Source organism: Rhodnius prolixus, unplaced genomic scaffold (assembly GCF_049639745.1).
Source record: "Rhodnius prolixus isolate KJV_2025 unplaced genomic scaffold, Rpr scaffold_11, whole genome shotgun sequence".
Lineage (NCBI taxonomy): Eukaryota > Metazoa > Arthropoda > Insecta > Hemiptera > Reduviidae > Rhodnius > Rhodnius prolixus.
In genome coordinates this window covers 10,183,223-10,198,781 of record NW_027411625.1, presented here as the reverse complement: position 1 = coordinate 10,198,781, position 15,559 = coordinate 10,183,223, and the positions used below count along the sequence as shown (strand labels likewise).

Sequence of the window (15,559 nt, the reverse complement as noted above, 5' to 3'; positions counted from 1 at the left end):
ATTTTCCCATTTGAAAATAAATGTTATGCTTTAACATATTTTTAAACACTAAAATTATCGTAGAAGAATTGTACTGTAGAATTAGAAAAGAAGCCCATTGATTCTTTAAAAAAAAGTAGAGTTATTTATAAGTCGACATAAGTAATTGATCTACAGCGACGGAAATCATCTGTCAGAGGTAAAAACTATTCTTAGTAAATGTGCTGAACTAGCACTATTTTATTAATACTTTATTTCAATTTTCTCAAATGAAACTTTGCATAAGATTTTATTATATATTCAAAATAACGGAAAGTAAACCAGAGCATAAAAAATTCAATGTACATGTAGTTAATCCTCTTCCCTTACACTCTTTATTTTTACTCATTTCCACTTCTTTCTTTATTGACTTCTCGTTCATATATATTTTCGGGATATGAAGGTTTTTTGTTACTCGAGCTAACCCTTGCAGTAGAAGAACAAGAGCACGTGGATTTATAGCACATTAATTGAAGAATATTCATAGACATTTGACCGCTTATTGTAGGATAAAAAGAACCACAAATAATGGGAGATAATGTTACTTCAAATTTTAAAAAATTATTACTTTTCCGTCACAATTTTAAGCTCTCAAATGATCACTTATAATAAAAAATTTCTCTTCTTATGGAAAATTTAATATTTAAGTGATTGTTCTAATTATGATTGCTTAAGTTTTAACTCTTAAGCAGTTAATTAAAACTATATTACGAAAAAAAGTCGTGAATAATGAAAAATTATTAAATAATAACAAGACTTTTTTTAACATGCAGTTTTTTATTTACAATTATAGAAAATTTTATTTTGAAAACAACTTAAAATACAGAAATGATTAGAAATTAAAGCTTATGATTATTTTTTTTTTCTGTTCGCTTTTAACGACGAACCACTAACTGCGCTGAACTTGAAGTGATACTTTCCACTGAGCTTATCCCTCAACAGCAATGCTCTAACCAATTTACGCCAGTTGTTCAGTGCTCGTAGCTTACTGGCTTCTCGGTTCCTTTCAGCTGCATTGTCCACTTCCTGTAAATCATCATATCTTAGTTAGATACAACTATAAAATTGCAAATTAACTTTTACTGATTGCCATTTTCTTTTTAAATATTTAGGACTGAGGAATATATTTATCCCAAGATCTTCTACCCACGATGTTTTATATACGTGCCGTAAAATAATTAGATAAAGTTATTGTAGTGAAATACACTACAGTAGCAGCGAGTGGTGGGGGCCCCTGTGGAGTGGGAAGGCCCCAACAAGCAGTGGAGCTAGCTAAGAGAGTGGCAGTGAGTGAGTCAGCGCTGTGTGAGAGACAGGTGCGAGTGTAGACCGTCTCGCTTAGCTAAATTGACTTCTAAAGGGCCCTTTACTGGACTATCGCCATCCCTATTCAGGTGAAAGGAGGTACCGCAGGTGAGCTAGCTTTGTGTGGCGGTATTGGTGTTCCCTTCCCCTCCCCTTCACGGGGCATCGACGGCCTACTTGGTGGAAGACGGGGCGGCTCAGCTACAACTAACAATAGAAGAGTGTGACCGGCTAAAACTCATAATTACGTTAATATTATTTAGTATAAAGAAGATTGTATATAATTGTATTGAGTGTAAGTGTGTGTATATGTACCGTGTGTATGTGTGAGTACGCATGTGAGTGAGTGTGCTCGTGCGTATGTGGGTATATAGTATACTTAGCGAAGAGGAAGTTGTTTTATGTTTATTTTAAACAGTTACTTATTTTGGTAATATTTTCCTTTGAGAATCATAAGACAAAGATAGTTACTTTCTGTTATTATTTGTATTATTTCTGTTATTTGTAACGATAGGAAATATATCTTTTATTTTGTGAACCTAACTCTGTGATTAACCCCCCCCTTTCCCATAACCTAACAGAACATTATGTATATTGTTTGGATAGGAAACTATTATTACAGGAACCATTTTTTTTTTTTTTTTTTTTTGAGGAAATTGAAAAAATAAAAAATAAATGTGAATCTTACTTTGTTCCAAGCGTCCAAAAGTTTTTGTTTATACTCTCCGCAAACGATCACGCCGTCCAAAACTGGATGACTTCCGTGGCCTCGGAACTCCCATCCGACTACTGCTGGTGCACAGTCAATATCTAACTTTCGGGCAATCCTCATCAATCCAGGCACTTGAAAAAATATGTCTTTTATTGCACGCAATGTCAAAAATCGTAGAGCAAAGGTGTAATTTCGCACTAAACCTTTGTACCTGCATAATTTATTGAATTATTTAAATCTGTAAAAGTAATGTAGAAATCTGCGAAAATGTATTAAAATTGTTTTCTTTAACTCTGCTAAGATTATGGTAACTTTTATAAAAACAAAATATATCTTTCGAATCAAATGTGCAACCTTTTTGCTCTTCGGTAATTATTTTCGAATTGTCTAAATAATTAAGAGTATGGACTGCGAAAATCATTAATACAAATAAAGGGCAGTGACAGGATTCCTCCAGTATGGGTCAGAGTCCTCTATGTCATCCCCTTTGCAAGAAAAGACAAATAAATGTCATAAATTGAGCTAGCACTTGGATACCTAGAGTAGCCTCCGAAAAGGCGCCCACCAAGCGACTGTGCATTCTTGAGAGGCAAGGGTTAGTGTAATGTTTATAAAGAGTGGATTTATAAGTAAAGAATTCAACTTTACTTATGTTTCCACCCACACTACTACACTCGCTGACTTCTACATTTGCTGAACCGGTCAGAAATACAATAAACATGCGTGCTAGGAAAGACAAAGTCAATGATACTCTCATTATCTAGCACTGTGGAACTAACCTATATTTTCAATACTTTTATTTGTTAGAGAGAACAAGTGTGAGCTTCCGCCCCCGGCCATGACACCTGGCAGGTTAGACGATAAGCCTCTCTTGAAAAAGTAGGTGTAACATTACTTTATTTTTAATTTACCATGCAGAGGTTAGCGTAATGGATTCTCACGCGGAGTTCCCGGGTTCGAATCCAACTGCTGACCCTCAGATTTTCTCTTTCAGGAGCTTCTTACAGCTCACTGTCCGGTGATGGACAGTGTACTAAAAAAAGGTTCGGGCGCCAATAAACTCAGATGTTTATGAGAAAAAATAAGATTACAATGCATGTCTCGAAACTTCCATCAGAAAGTTATTAAGGCTGTATGGATCGTACGGATTCGCACATGTTAACCACTCCTTGAGTTTTATTATTCAATTTTTTATTATTATTATAACCATTTGTATTAATGATTTAACAACGAATACTAAAGATAAACTTACACTGAAGGTGAACCGTTCCTTTAGGTACCATACAAGGTTTGTAGACTTCCACATTTCCGAAATCATTGCGAGGCACTTTCCCATCTACAGCTGTGGGAGGGATGTAGTCCTCCACTTGCCATTTCCCATACAGATTTAACGGAATATCCTTTATAAGTTTACCAGTGCCCTAAAGAAGAGAGAAAAAATCTGGTCATAAAACACTTAAGGTCTTTTCTCTCAGTTAAGATTCAATCAAAAAATATGGGGTACAGTTAGTTCTCTCGCAGCTAAGCAAGGCGTAGAATGTGATTACATTATATGCCAGCAGCCATTGATAGGTTTCCCCAAAACAAAAAGAAACTCATTGGTGACCAATATCAAGAAATTTGAAAATGGATTTTAATCGATATTCAGAGAAGCAGTAGAAGCGACTATCCATCAAAAGAAACGATTATATCATATGGCTAAATTGCAAAAACGAAGCGACTTTAAAAGCATTAGTAAAAGCAAGTCCGTCTGAATTGAAAATGCTGCTAGTGGAATGTATGTCCCACTACATAAAAGGAAAGGAAGGGTCTGGAGGATGGAGGAAAGGGTGCATAACCCCAATATTCCAGAAAGGGTCTAGAAAAGTTTCGACAAATTATAGAGGAATTACGGTAACCAATAGTGTAAGTAGGTTTTATGGCCGAATACTTAAAAGTAGACTTGAGTATGAGTTAGGTCACATTAGTGAAGAGCAGGCTCGTTTTCGAGTCGGAAGGTCATGTACTGATGAAATGCTGATTTACCCTTCAATGCTTATTGAAGAATCCAAATCAGACATTTACAACTGCTCTAAAGCAAATAAAAAGAAACTATAAGTGGACTTTCCTAGCAACCCTAAAGAACCTATCACTAAAGTTGAAAGAAAATTCCTTGAAAAAGTTTTTAATTAAATGTGAAAGCCTTTTAAGCATTCGCAATAGACGAAGTTAAAAGAAAATTGTAAGTGCTAATTGCGAGAAAAATCGCATCTGTAAATAACATTTTCGATGACATTCTTCAGCCAATAAGCTGAAGCCATAGGAATACCAAATTTTACTGATATTCAGATTACCATACGATTTATTTCTTTGCAGATTTGTTAAATGCCAGTGTTTACCATTAGCTACATCTAGCATCCAATGAGAGCTTTATTGCAGACATAGCACGCAGAGTCTGGAATGAGTTTGATTACCGCGTGCACGTGACCAAGGTAGCATTTGGTAAAGGAATGTAGATTAGTAACTAGTACAATAGAAATTTTAACAGATGCAGCTGCTGTTGTTGTTTGATGTCATTTCGTTCAGAGAAAAATACGCAATCAATTAATTGCTGAAAATAAGACGTTCTTTTGCTTATACTCTACATTACAGCTAACGTAAAAAAAAAAAACCTGGGGCTGTTTTCAACAAATATTTCGTGCACCTAAACTTGAACTTCGACCAATCTAACAATAAGGTGATATTCTGCTCTCTCTCCCTCATATACACTACACACAAGTCATGTAACCATCATTCACCTTTTCTCTTTTCGGTCTAGCTTTTACTATTTTGTAAGGCTCTTGTCCGGCTCGCAGTGACTTGCCTTCCTTAAGCCACGCTTCTTTGGTGTGCAGATCGACCACACATACTCTGGCGTACACGTCTTCGCCATGTACCTGACCCAACGGAACCGCTGTTGGCGGATAAATAGCTTCAAATTTTAGTAGATGACGTTTTAATGCATAATGTGGGTGATCCTTGTATCTGAAATTATTATTTTTTTTAAAGCAATCAACTTTAAGAGTCATATTTGTTACAGAGTGTGATAGATTAATCCATTAAGTGTCTCTAAAGAAATCGGTTAATACACTATATACACCTACAGCGGTATAACATTTAAGAAAATTTAAAATTTAGCTTCCTCCAAAGGCTCAAGTTAGCTCAATGTACAAACCTATTTTCTAATACTTTTAAAGAAATACGAGGTGTGGCTATTAAATAACGAGACTATTGCTAATAAACATTTTATTTTAAATTTATACATATTTAGTTATAATCATCTTCAATATACACCCCTCCCCTATCCCTACAACGCTCCAAGCGGATTTACCATTGATCGAAACAGTGCTGGAAGTCTTTTTCTGTGAGCTCCTGCATGACGCGTGCCCCTTTTTCTTTCACAGCTTCAACTGACTGAAATCGTGTTCCTTTTAATGCAGATTTGATTTTGGGGAACAGATAAAAGTCACATAGAGCCAGGTCAGGCGAATAAGGCGGATGGCCTAAAACTGGGATGTTGTACTTGGCTAGAAACGTCTTGACAGATAATGCAGTGTAAGCCGGCGCGTTGTCTTGATGGAGAACCCATGACTTGTTCTTCCACAAATCGGGTCGTGTTTTCCATACTCTTTCACGGAGTTGAGCAAGCACCTCACGGTTGTAATGTTGATCAATTATAATCGATAATTTCATCCGTTTTGGACGTGGAAGGGCGACCTGGGCGGTCATCATCTTCGACGTCTTCTCGGCCATCTTGGAAACGCTTGAACCACTCAAAAACTCGCCACGTGATTAACATTCATCGTCATAAACTTCTTTTAATAAAAGATAAGTTTCAGTAGCGGTTTTACCAAGTTTCATGTGACATTTCACGACAATTCGTTGCTCTACTACATGTGTAGTATCATGTTTTCGGCAAAACGAAACTAACACCTTTTACACAAACGACGGTTCCGGTCAGACAGATTTCTCTACAAGTACGTGAGACGCTGCAATCGAAAGAGAAGACTTTACGCTGCACAGCTGTCGGTCGTTAGGATTTGGCGCATGCGTAGTTCTTCTGTAGCAGCATCGGTCTCGTTATTTAATAGCCACACCTCGTATTATTCAAGCTTCCTTCTAAAGTTCCCTATAACGCATTATTATGCATTATCTAGGTCGCCTATTTATCCAATAATCATTAGATACTGTATTACAAGACATGGCAGCTCTCACCGTTTAGTATAATGTTTTATCATTTAGGTGAATTTTCAGTTAAAATTCAATATTAGAAGAAAATTCTCTCTTTATAATTGTAATTTTTTCAGTAATATAAAGTTATATGAATATTCACATCAAAGAAATAAAAAATTTTAAAATATGTAGTACAAAATAAACTTACTCGCCAATAGTTTTTGGCAGTGGGGTTTCGTTCACTATTCGCTCGAGTTCCTGATCTTCTTCCAAGTCGATTTGACATTTTGGTGGGCGCCATGGTTTCAAAGTTCGCTGCCACCACTCAGAATCGACCCGTGTCTTTAAACAGATGTGCCATTGTGGTACATATCTTTGGGTTACATCTTTCACGGTGCCATCATTGTTCCAAGCTAGTATGTAGGATACTGGAGTGTGGCAGTTTTGCTAAAGCAATTAAAGAAAAAATATATTAAATGTAAATGATTATTATTACAAGAATCTTCTCAATGAAGAATTTTTTTTTTTTATCTTTATAGATTCTCTCAAAACCTTCTTACTTATCTACTTAAGCTTAGCAATAAATTCGTAATGCATTTCACAAATTCGATAAAGTAGTTAAAAACCAGTAGAAGTCGAATGAAGTTCAATCCATGAAATTCTGCATTTTTTTTTTTATCTAACTCCTCGTAAAAAATTGCGATTTAGCTTTTGTTTTTTCACCAAAAATAACATACATGTTTGAGAACCCCTGAACGAGAAAAAGGTTTATAGAAAATAGTCTATACGCGTCTCTTGGTCTGCAACTCTGACCAGTGTAAATAAAGAACAAAAAATCGCTAATAGTTTACAATGACATTTCGTTTAGGTGCTTCCTGGCACCTGCTAATAAGGACTTTAAAAAACGATAAATCGAAACTGTTTTTACTGAATCATTTTTTTTTTACTTTTCTTCATTTTTGATTTTCTCGAAAACGGCTACAACCGCACTCTCTTAAGTTGGTGTATTAATGGCTTACATATAAATCCATAACTTTTATTTGAAATATGTATTTGTCAATTTTTTATAACTAACGCCCGGGAAGCAGTGTTCTCTATTCATTTCCATTTCACTTACAGCTCTCCGTAGCTACCATGAAGTCGTTGGCTTACAGATGGATTCAAGTAATAGAATATGATAGCCAGGTAAATCTAATATACGAGTAAACAAACTGTTTCTGAATAGTTTCGAATTCCTAGTAATTTCAGTGTACATTTAGTATCAAAATAAGAGATATTACAATCTATACATATATGTATAGTATAAAAATAAAAGATAATACTATAATAATAACAGTCCTTATTAAGGATTAAGAACTCACATAAATTACTTTCACGCAATCCGCTTTATTATGTATGACGTCATAGGGAATCCATTTCTTCTCAGCTTCCACATAAACCTCCACCCAAAAATCAGTGGTGCTTTTGGCTTTCCTCATCAGCGTTTGTTTGGACAACTTCATGTCCTCAAACACCTCCTCTTCATCGTCCGACAGTACCTTTCTTTTACCTCTAGCTGTCGACACATTTTTGCTGTCCTTAAACATGAGAAAACAAAAATTACTGCTTAGACACTCGTACGACTTTATTTTACTTCAATGTCCAAGTTCTAGCTTACACTAATTTCTTCAAAACTGAAGACTTAATAATTTTCAGTATTGTATACATACACTAGAATAAAGCGGTGTTTATGAGCAAATCTAATCTATCCCCCAAAATCCCAACAAAATCACTTTTACTATCAAAACTTTTTAAATAAAGTTCCTCACGTATTTTCACTCTGCACATACACACACTTAAACGAATATCGTACGGCGAACCAACTGAAAAAAAAAAAGTTCAGTAAGTTAACTTTCCAGTCAACCTATTTAGTTCAAAATTTGGGATTTGAAGAGTTTATGGTTAGCTGATGAAAGGGGGGTTGGCCAGAAAAAGTACCTACGCCACCGTGAACCAAATCACCTACTTGTAAGAGCATCTCTCTGCTGTAAGCCTTTCTTACTGACACTATTCAAACAGTGCCGTTGCCTGCGATGCAAGTTTACTTAAAATAGCCTTCCGAGAAAACGATCATTTGTCCTTGTCGGAATACCACAGCAAATTTAACCGCGTAGCTGAAAATTAACTTTTTCGCGTGGTTCTGGACTAGGGTATCCATTATCAGGCATTCAGCAATGTCGGAAAAGGATTCGCATTCCTTGAAGTTCTCCATAGAACCCTTTCCGGTCAAACGACGACCGCCTCAATGCCTCTGTTTCTTCACCAACAGTCAAGATTGAGGTTTTTTTTTTTTATACTAACTGTCGTCAAGATTACCAAATAGTCCTACACTCGTACTTTATCTTCATATATCTGAGAGCCCGCAGGGCTGCCTGGCTGTAAAAGATTACTTCTCGGAATTAATTATCGAACTGGTTTATTTAATTATCGATCTCTTCAGTACATCTAGATATAGCAACTATCTCTCGAAGAACTGTCGAACCTTGAATAGGCCCTTAGTGCCGTACTGCAGGATATGGAATCGCCTGACAAGACACTCCACGCTTCCAACCCTCTTTGTTCGTAATATGAACTTGGAAAAGCTAGCTGACCTGTCGAAGGGCATTTAATATGCTGTGCTGAAAATTACCGTCTGAACAATGTAAAATTCCTAATTAAGTGAGTATAAACAAATAATAAAATAAGAATAATACCACTTTCGACGGAGTTGCTGCCTTATTAGACCTTGTATTGGGTTTTTGAGCAACAGAGGTGCTTGGTTTAGTTATAGCGCTCTTTTTCTGAAAAAAAAAGTTTAAATGCCAATAAACTTATCAATTATCTATTCACAATAAGTTGACCTTTGTGTTATCAATACACTTCTTTCCTGGAACCAATTCTATAATTCTATCAGAATCTATGAATTTATATGAGTTCATTTTCTAAAATAAAAATAATTAGGTATACATCCATTCACTCATTTACTAGGTTCTCATAATTAAGTTCCAACTTTCTTTATCACCTTTTTAATGCTACCGCAAGACTTCTTTGCTGACGGTTGATCCGATTCTGTATTTGCGTCAGAATCTGTGTATTTAACTGACTTCCTTTCCTGAAAATGGAAAAATCCTGTGTGAAACACTCACGACGACCGTCAATCACTCTTATACAATTTTCTCCATACTTTGAACCTTTAATATGTTTCTTAGTTTTAATATATGTTTACTGCAATAAAGCGATCTTCGAACACCAAGTTTGGCTATCAATTGTGAAACTCACCAAAGTAGCACTTTAAAGTCTAAAATAATTCTCACGGGAAACCCCTAAAATAAATATTTACGGAGAAAAAATTCAAACTAAAATTATATTTTTCCAAATAAGTGATACTATAACAAAATTAAAAGAGATTAGCTTAATCACAGGTAAGTGAAGAAAAAAAATCAAAATTTTGCTAGAACCAATTCTGTAATTCTATCAGAATCTATGAATTTATGTGGGTTCATTTTCTAAAATAAAAATAATCAGGTATACAACCATTCACTCATTTACTAGGTTCTCATAATTAAGTTCAAACTTTCTTTATTACCTTTTTAATGCTACCGCAAGACTTCTTTGCTGACGGTTGATCCGATTCTGTATTTGCGTCAGAATCTGTGCATTTAACGGACTTCCTTTCCTGAAAATGGAAAAATCCTGTGTGAAACACTCACAACGACCGTTCAGTCACTCTTATACAATTTTCTGCATACTTTGAACCTTGTATATGTTTCTTAGTTTTAATATATGTTTACTGCAATAAAGCTATCTTCGAACACCAAGTTTGGCTATCGATTGTGAAACTCACCAAAGTAGCACATTAAAGTCTAAAATAATTCTCACGGGAAATATAGTGATAGGATCACACATTGCACTAGATGGTACTTAGGGTGGAAGTGCAACCAACCCCTAATCTAGCTAGAAAAATATTTCAAATGAAGTTATAGATCTACAAGTCTACAATCAGTAAAAACATTAAATAAAATCACAAGAGCCAATTTGACAACGTCTTAAAAACTTGAAATATCAAATTAGCGAAATGGTACGGTGAAATGATGGCAGATTTTTGTCAAAAAAAAGTATTGTCGTACCCAGTGGCATCTAAAACACAAAAATATGACAAACTTCTTATTGTATCAATAACTGAAACAAATGCAATATTTTCCCTCATTAGATGTAAGTGCAGGATAGCGTTTTAATGTTACGTAGAGGAACTCTAACCCTTTCTGACAGCCAAATTTTCGCAAAATTGGACTGAGACTCACAGATAATAAAAACAGTTTTATGGGAGGCAGTGAAGCAAACTCCTTTCTTTAAGTATATTATATACGACGAAACCTCCCAATCAGTAAATCTACATGAAATTTTTAATCGAAAACACCTCATTCAATAAAATTGGTTAACGGATTAGGCATTACAATCTTTTAAAAAAAGATAACAATAACAGTTTATAGGTTTATTGGCGGTTAACGTATAGGATTCCCACGCTGAGATTCCGGGTTCGAATCCAGCTGCTGGCCCTTAGATTTTCTCTTCCTAGGAGCTTCTTACAGCTCACTGTCCTGTTTCTGAAAACTCCGCCTTTGCTAATTTATGGCAATGTCTTTCTCGAAACTTGCTTAATTTGCGTTGTTGCAAAACATTATACTTACAAATTAAGCATAGTAAAAGAGGAAAACTTCTCAAAGTTAGGTGTTTTTCAACATCGCGCTTTTTCGTGCAGTTTTTGACGATTAACTTTTATACAATATCCTTATTCTACAGAAGAGTTTTAATAAAATTGAAAATTGACAGTACAAGATATAACAGAGACATATCAGATATGTGCAATTACTTTATTTAATTTCATTTAATTATCTTGATTTCTTACATCTAATTTGATATTTCTCTAATTCACCTGCGGTACAATTTGAAGTGGTGGTTTGAGACTCACTGGACACAAATTGATTACCAGACGACATTTTAGTCCCAAAAACCTGGCTACAGAAACAAACATGAACACTAGTATGTTTGGTGATCGAGGCGAGCATGTGGCAAAGGTTTGAATTATATCTTCCAACATATTATATTTGTCTTCTACTGGTCTATCCACAATTTTCATCTGAAATCAATCAAAAGAGATTGACACTGGTTGTGTAAATAGCCTCAAGTATTTAAAGCAAATTGAAGGCAAAAATTTGATTTTATACAGCACAGACATAATTCCTGTAAACCTATTTTCAATACATTCAGAATTACAACCATTCTTTTATTATTAAAATCTATGCAGGTGGCCAGAATTTGTTTGGAAGTAAGCACTTTAGAGGCAAGCTTGATGGCATTCCCCTAAGAGAACTACGCCAAAAATAAATGTTCTAAGGAAACAAAAATAAAATGGCATTCGTAGAACGAATTGTACAACTAAGTTTAAATAAAATCCTATTGATGTTGCTATTCTTATTGAGGGATTTCAGCAAAAACCTTTAGTGTCAGAAGCATAACTGCTCCAAACTGGAACACTAAGTTTAAGCTATTGTAGATCTTTCCTTTCTTTGGATATTGAGTTCAATATATTCACGAGTCGTGAAAATATGATCGAAAAAACTATATAAATAATTACCTTACTGCAGAACCACTTTAATAATTCGCTCACATATCCTTTGGTTACTTTTTCTGGAGGATAGTATTTCTTTGAAGGGATTACTGACATAGCTAAAGCCATCAGCTCATCCGAACTGATCACTTTGTTAATAAACAAGCCGTTGGCGATAAGACATACAAGACTTGCTTTGTGCAAGACAAGCTGATGACGTTTCTTCTTCAAATTGATGAGACGGTTCAACTCAGTCGTTATAGGATCTTTAGCATTTTTTTTCGGATGGCTGCAAAGGTCCGGATTTTGAATTGTAATTTCTATAGGTTTCAAAACACAATTATCTTTATCATTGTTTGGTTCCTCATCATCGCTTAATGATTTTTCCTCCACGGACAAACTTAATTTTGAGCATTTCTCGCCGATACTCAGCAAATGGTTAATATCTGTAAAAAAAAAATAATAATAAAATAACTGAAAGCATTTTGCAGTAATAAGAACTAAGTGCTCTATAAGAACAACGAAGCTTAGGGCTAGGTTCTACCATCATTTAAGTCAGTGCAAATCTTAGATTGTACATTGTAAATATCAACGTTACTTTAAAATAAAATTTACAGTTCCCCTCAATATTGTTTAGATTAGCTCTTCTAACATAATGTTAAATTAAATGCGAATGTAAGGTAAGAGTACACAGACTTGTTTATTAACTGTAGGAGGCCTTGCACTGAGTTATGGCTCTTAAGACTGCACTTTCCTAAGAAAAACCCCAAAATAAAATCATATTAATAGTACCTAAACTATCAATATCCTTGTTAATCATTTTACAGCCCCTATTCTTAGTTCTTCTGGGCCTAGAGTTTTTAGGTCTTTCACTGCTGAATTTTGCGGAAAGACGTGCAACTTCTTGCTGAGACTTAAGAATCTCAGAAAAATCAAAGAGAGCAGGTTTATTACTCTCATCTTCTTGTCCGGAAGTCTCCTTCTCTTCGGCATCATTTTGGTCGTTCTGAGGAAAATAAAAAAAACAATTAATTGTTTTAAAGATATGCAATTTAAAGAAAAAGCGAGCAGTGAGCCAAACGACCTATAATTTCTTCAAACAAGAAGGATGCCTTGTAAAGCCTCCAGCTAACCTGCGTTACAGTTCACACAGCTCACTCTGTTCAGGAGTGCAAGCTCGATATTAATATGACTATACGCATTACGAAATACGCACTTGCCAAGCCCTCGCAATAGCAGGGACAAAAACGGTGTTTTCCCGATCAGTGCAAAACCTGCAATTACCACATCGATCGGATCCAGAAGACACGTATGTTCCTTAAGCATAGAGTTTAGTCTAAAAGACTACACATTTATTGCGATTCCAACCCGTGAAAAAGGTAATTTAAACACTATCTACTCCAAGTCGATCTAGAACTTGTAATCAGTATGACTGGGGGGTCACATTCTACCATAATACTCACTTCAAATGGACAAAATGTAAACAAACAGCAAGTTTCTAACTTCTTTACTAACTGTAAGAGGCCTTGCATGACTTATGGCTCTTAAGATTGCACTTTCCAAAGAAAAACCCCAAAATGGAATCATAATAGCACCTAAAATATCAATATTCTTGTTAATCATTTTACAACCCCTATCCATGGCTCCCTAAATTGCTGGATACATTTATTTCGCAGTAATCAGGTTTTTATAAAAAGAAAAAATAATTACACATTACCTCAGACTGTTTTGCATTATTTTTTGAGTCTTCATTGGTGAGCTGTTTATCTTCAAACTCCTGATTTACAGTTGTATCACCATCATCTGGAGTAGAGCTACCTTCTGAATCTGATTCCTCAGATAATAATACTTCAGGAAAACTTTGATTCATATAATCAATATCAAAAATACTTTTTTTCTGAAACTTAACACAACGACTACGGCCACACTCTACTTTCTTCTTAGGGTTATCAGTATTCATATTTTTTATTTAAAAAAAAAGAGAAGATATTTCACAATAAACAGTAGCATAGACAAGAGGACGGGAATTCATTGTTTACTCTAAAAATATATAAAGATGTTCGAACGAAACAATTAAAACTCTCAGTCAAACATAGCCCAAAGTAAAAAACACTAGTCAGCAACAAATCGATCACTTACATAGGAAAAGTTTATAACAATTATTAAATATGTTTTTTTATCAAAATAAAATATAATTAATGGAAAATTAACCAAAATAAGGAAGGTCATAAACTTATTTTAATTAAATTTAAACTATTACTAATTTCTTGCATGTATACTTGCTTAAAACTGTATGCACTTTCCCACCAAATGAAGGGAGGCTTAGAGTATCTTGTCAAATACTGTGTTATACATCGATTGGTTAATAATCGTTTTACAATACAAATTTAAAACCTTTTCTTTTTTCCCCTTTCCCTAAAAATAAAAAATCTAGTGTGGAAACACTTGCATGTCTTTCAACGCTATAAAGCTTGATATTCTTACACAAACAGTTATAAATGACAAATTTTCTTCAGATTTTCTAGGAACTCGGAATTCCAGCAACACAGTAATATTATATAAGGAATAAAATAAACAACATTGCACTTTGAAGAGAAACCAAAATTCCCTCCTACAATCAATTTTCCAAAAAAATTTCAAGCCAAACTAATTTCATATTGTATGTAGTAGATTTATACATTTGTATTCACAGCGGCATTTTAAACAGGCATACATTGGATTGCAAATCGTCTGAATATTATGTAGTGTACATCTGTACATAGTACTGACTGTGCACATTACAAGTAAACCTTCATAAGTGATAGATCAGAACATTGTGTTGGCTGCGGCATGTTACAAAAGCACTTTTAAGGTTGCAGTACTTATAATATTATACATGTAGCTCTTCTATACACTGTACTTACTGTGACAGGAGCAGAATTTTTACATAAGGTTGATATCGTGTTTGCCTGAATAATACATTAATGGTAAGTCAGTAGCAGTATACTTGTTTTAATTTAGTTTTTGAAGCGTCAAGTCCACATTTACAAGAATAACTAATTTAAGTTATACAGTGGTCGCGGATCAAGTCCGGAAATCGATGTATCGCTTAGAAGTTTCACAGATGCTTTTGTCGTATCGCGGTACGCGATATTTAAACAAATCCTACAGGAACTATATAAAACATTTAAATTCCGCTGCTAATATACTCTACGTTTCAACACAAGCAAATTTTGTAAATTTGACCAACAAGCCCATGCTCACTATCTTCGTGAGCAATAACCAGCGCTATTAGGATAAATACCTGTTTGAATTTAAACGCACGCTTAATTCAGTTTCAAAGGAGTCTACTGTATTTTACCCCGCCTTCTTAAACCTAGATCCTGAGTTGTCTTGACCAGATTCCTGGAGAGAAAGGTTCCAACAATTTATCTAATCCAGCCGAAACATAAATGAATACAGAAATGGGTTAAAAGGTTTAAGGTTTGACAAGTATACGAGCGCAAGTAGAAGAAAATCTTTCAACTGCCTATTGGCGACTAACTATTATTACAACAGAATTTTTCGAGATGTTATTTTTAAAGTAAGAGACTTTTGTGGTGGAATACCAACACATTGTCTACTGCCGTTAAACAAGACAGCTCGAAATTAGCACCGGTGCTAATTAGGGTGCAGAGACTGGCCTGCCTGTTGATTACGGGGATCTTTATCAGTGCCCCTCCTGCCTG

General features: G+C 34.9%; 1 protein-coding gene across 1 annotated transcript; it reads right to left on the bottom strand.

Moving 5' to 3' along the window:
• Positions 1–786: 786 nt before the first annotated feature.
• Xpc (DNA repair protein complementing XP-C cells homolog) lies at positions 787–14,185 on the bottom strand. Its single transcript, XM_074138182.1, has 13 exons — positions 13,570–14,185; positions 12,645–12,858; positions 11,880–12,298; positions 11,178–11,381; positions 9,831–9,920; positions 9,267–9,356; positions 8,959–9,045; positions 7,588–7,803; positions 6,435–6,673; positions 4,813–5,038; positions 3,288–3,456; positions 2,012–2,166; positions 787–1,044 (listed from the first exon to the last, which is right to left on the bottom strand). The coding sequence occupies exons 1-13, from the start codon at positions 13,810–13,812 to the stop codon at positions 871–873; spliced, it is 2,526 nt and encodes an 841-aa protein (XP_073994283.1). The 5' UTR covers positions 13,813–14,185; the 3' UTR covers positions 787–870.
• Between the last annotated feature and the right edge of the window lie 1,374 nt (positions 14,186–15,559).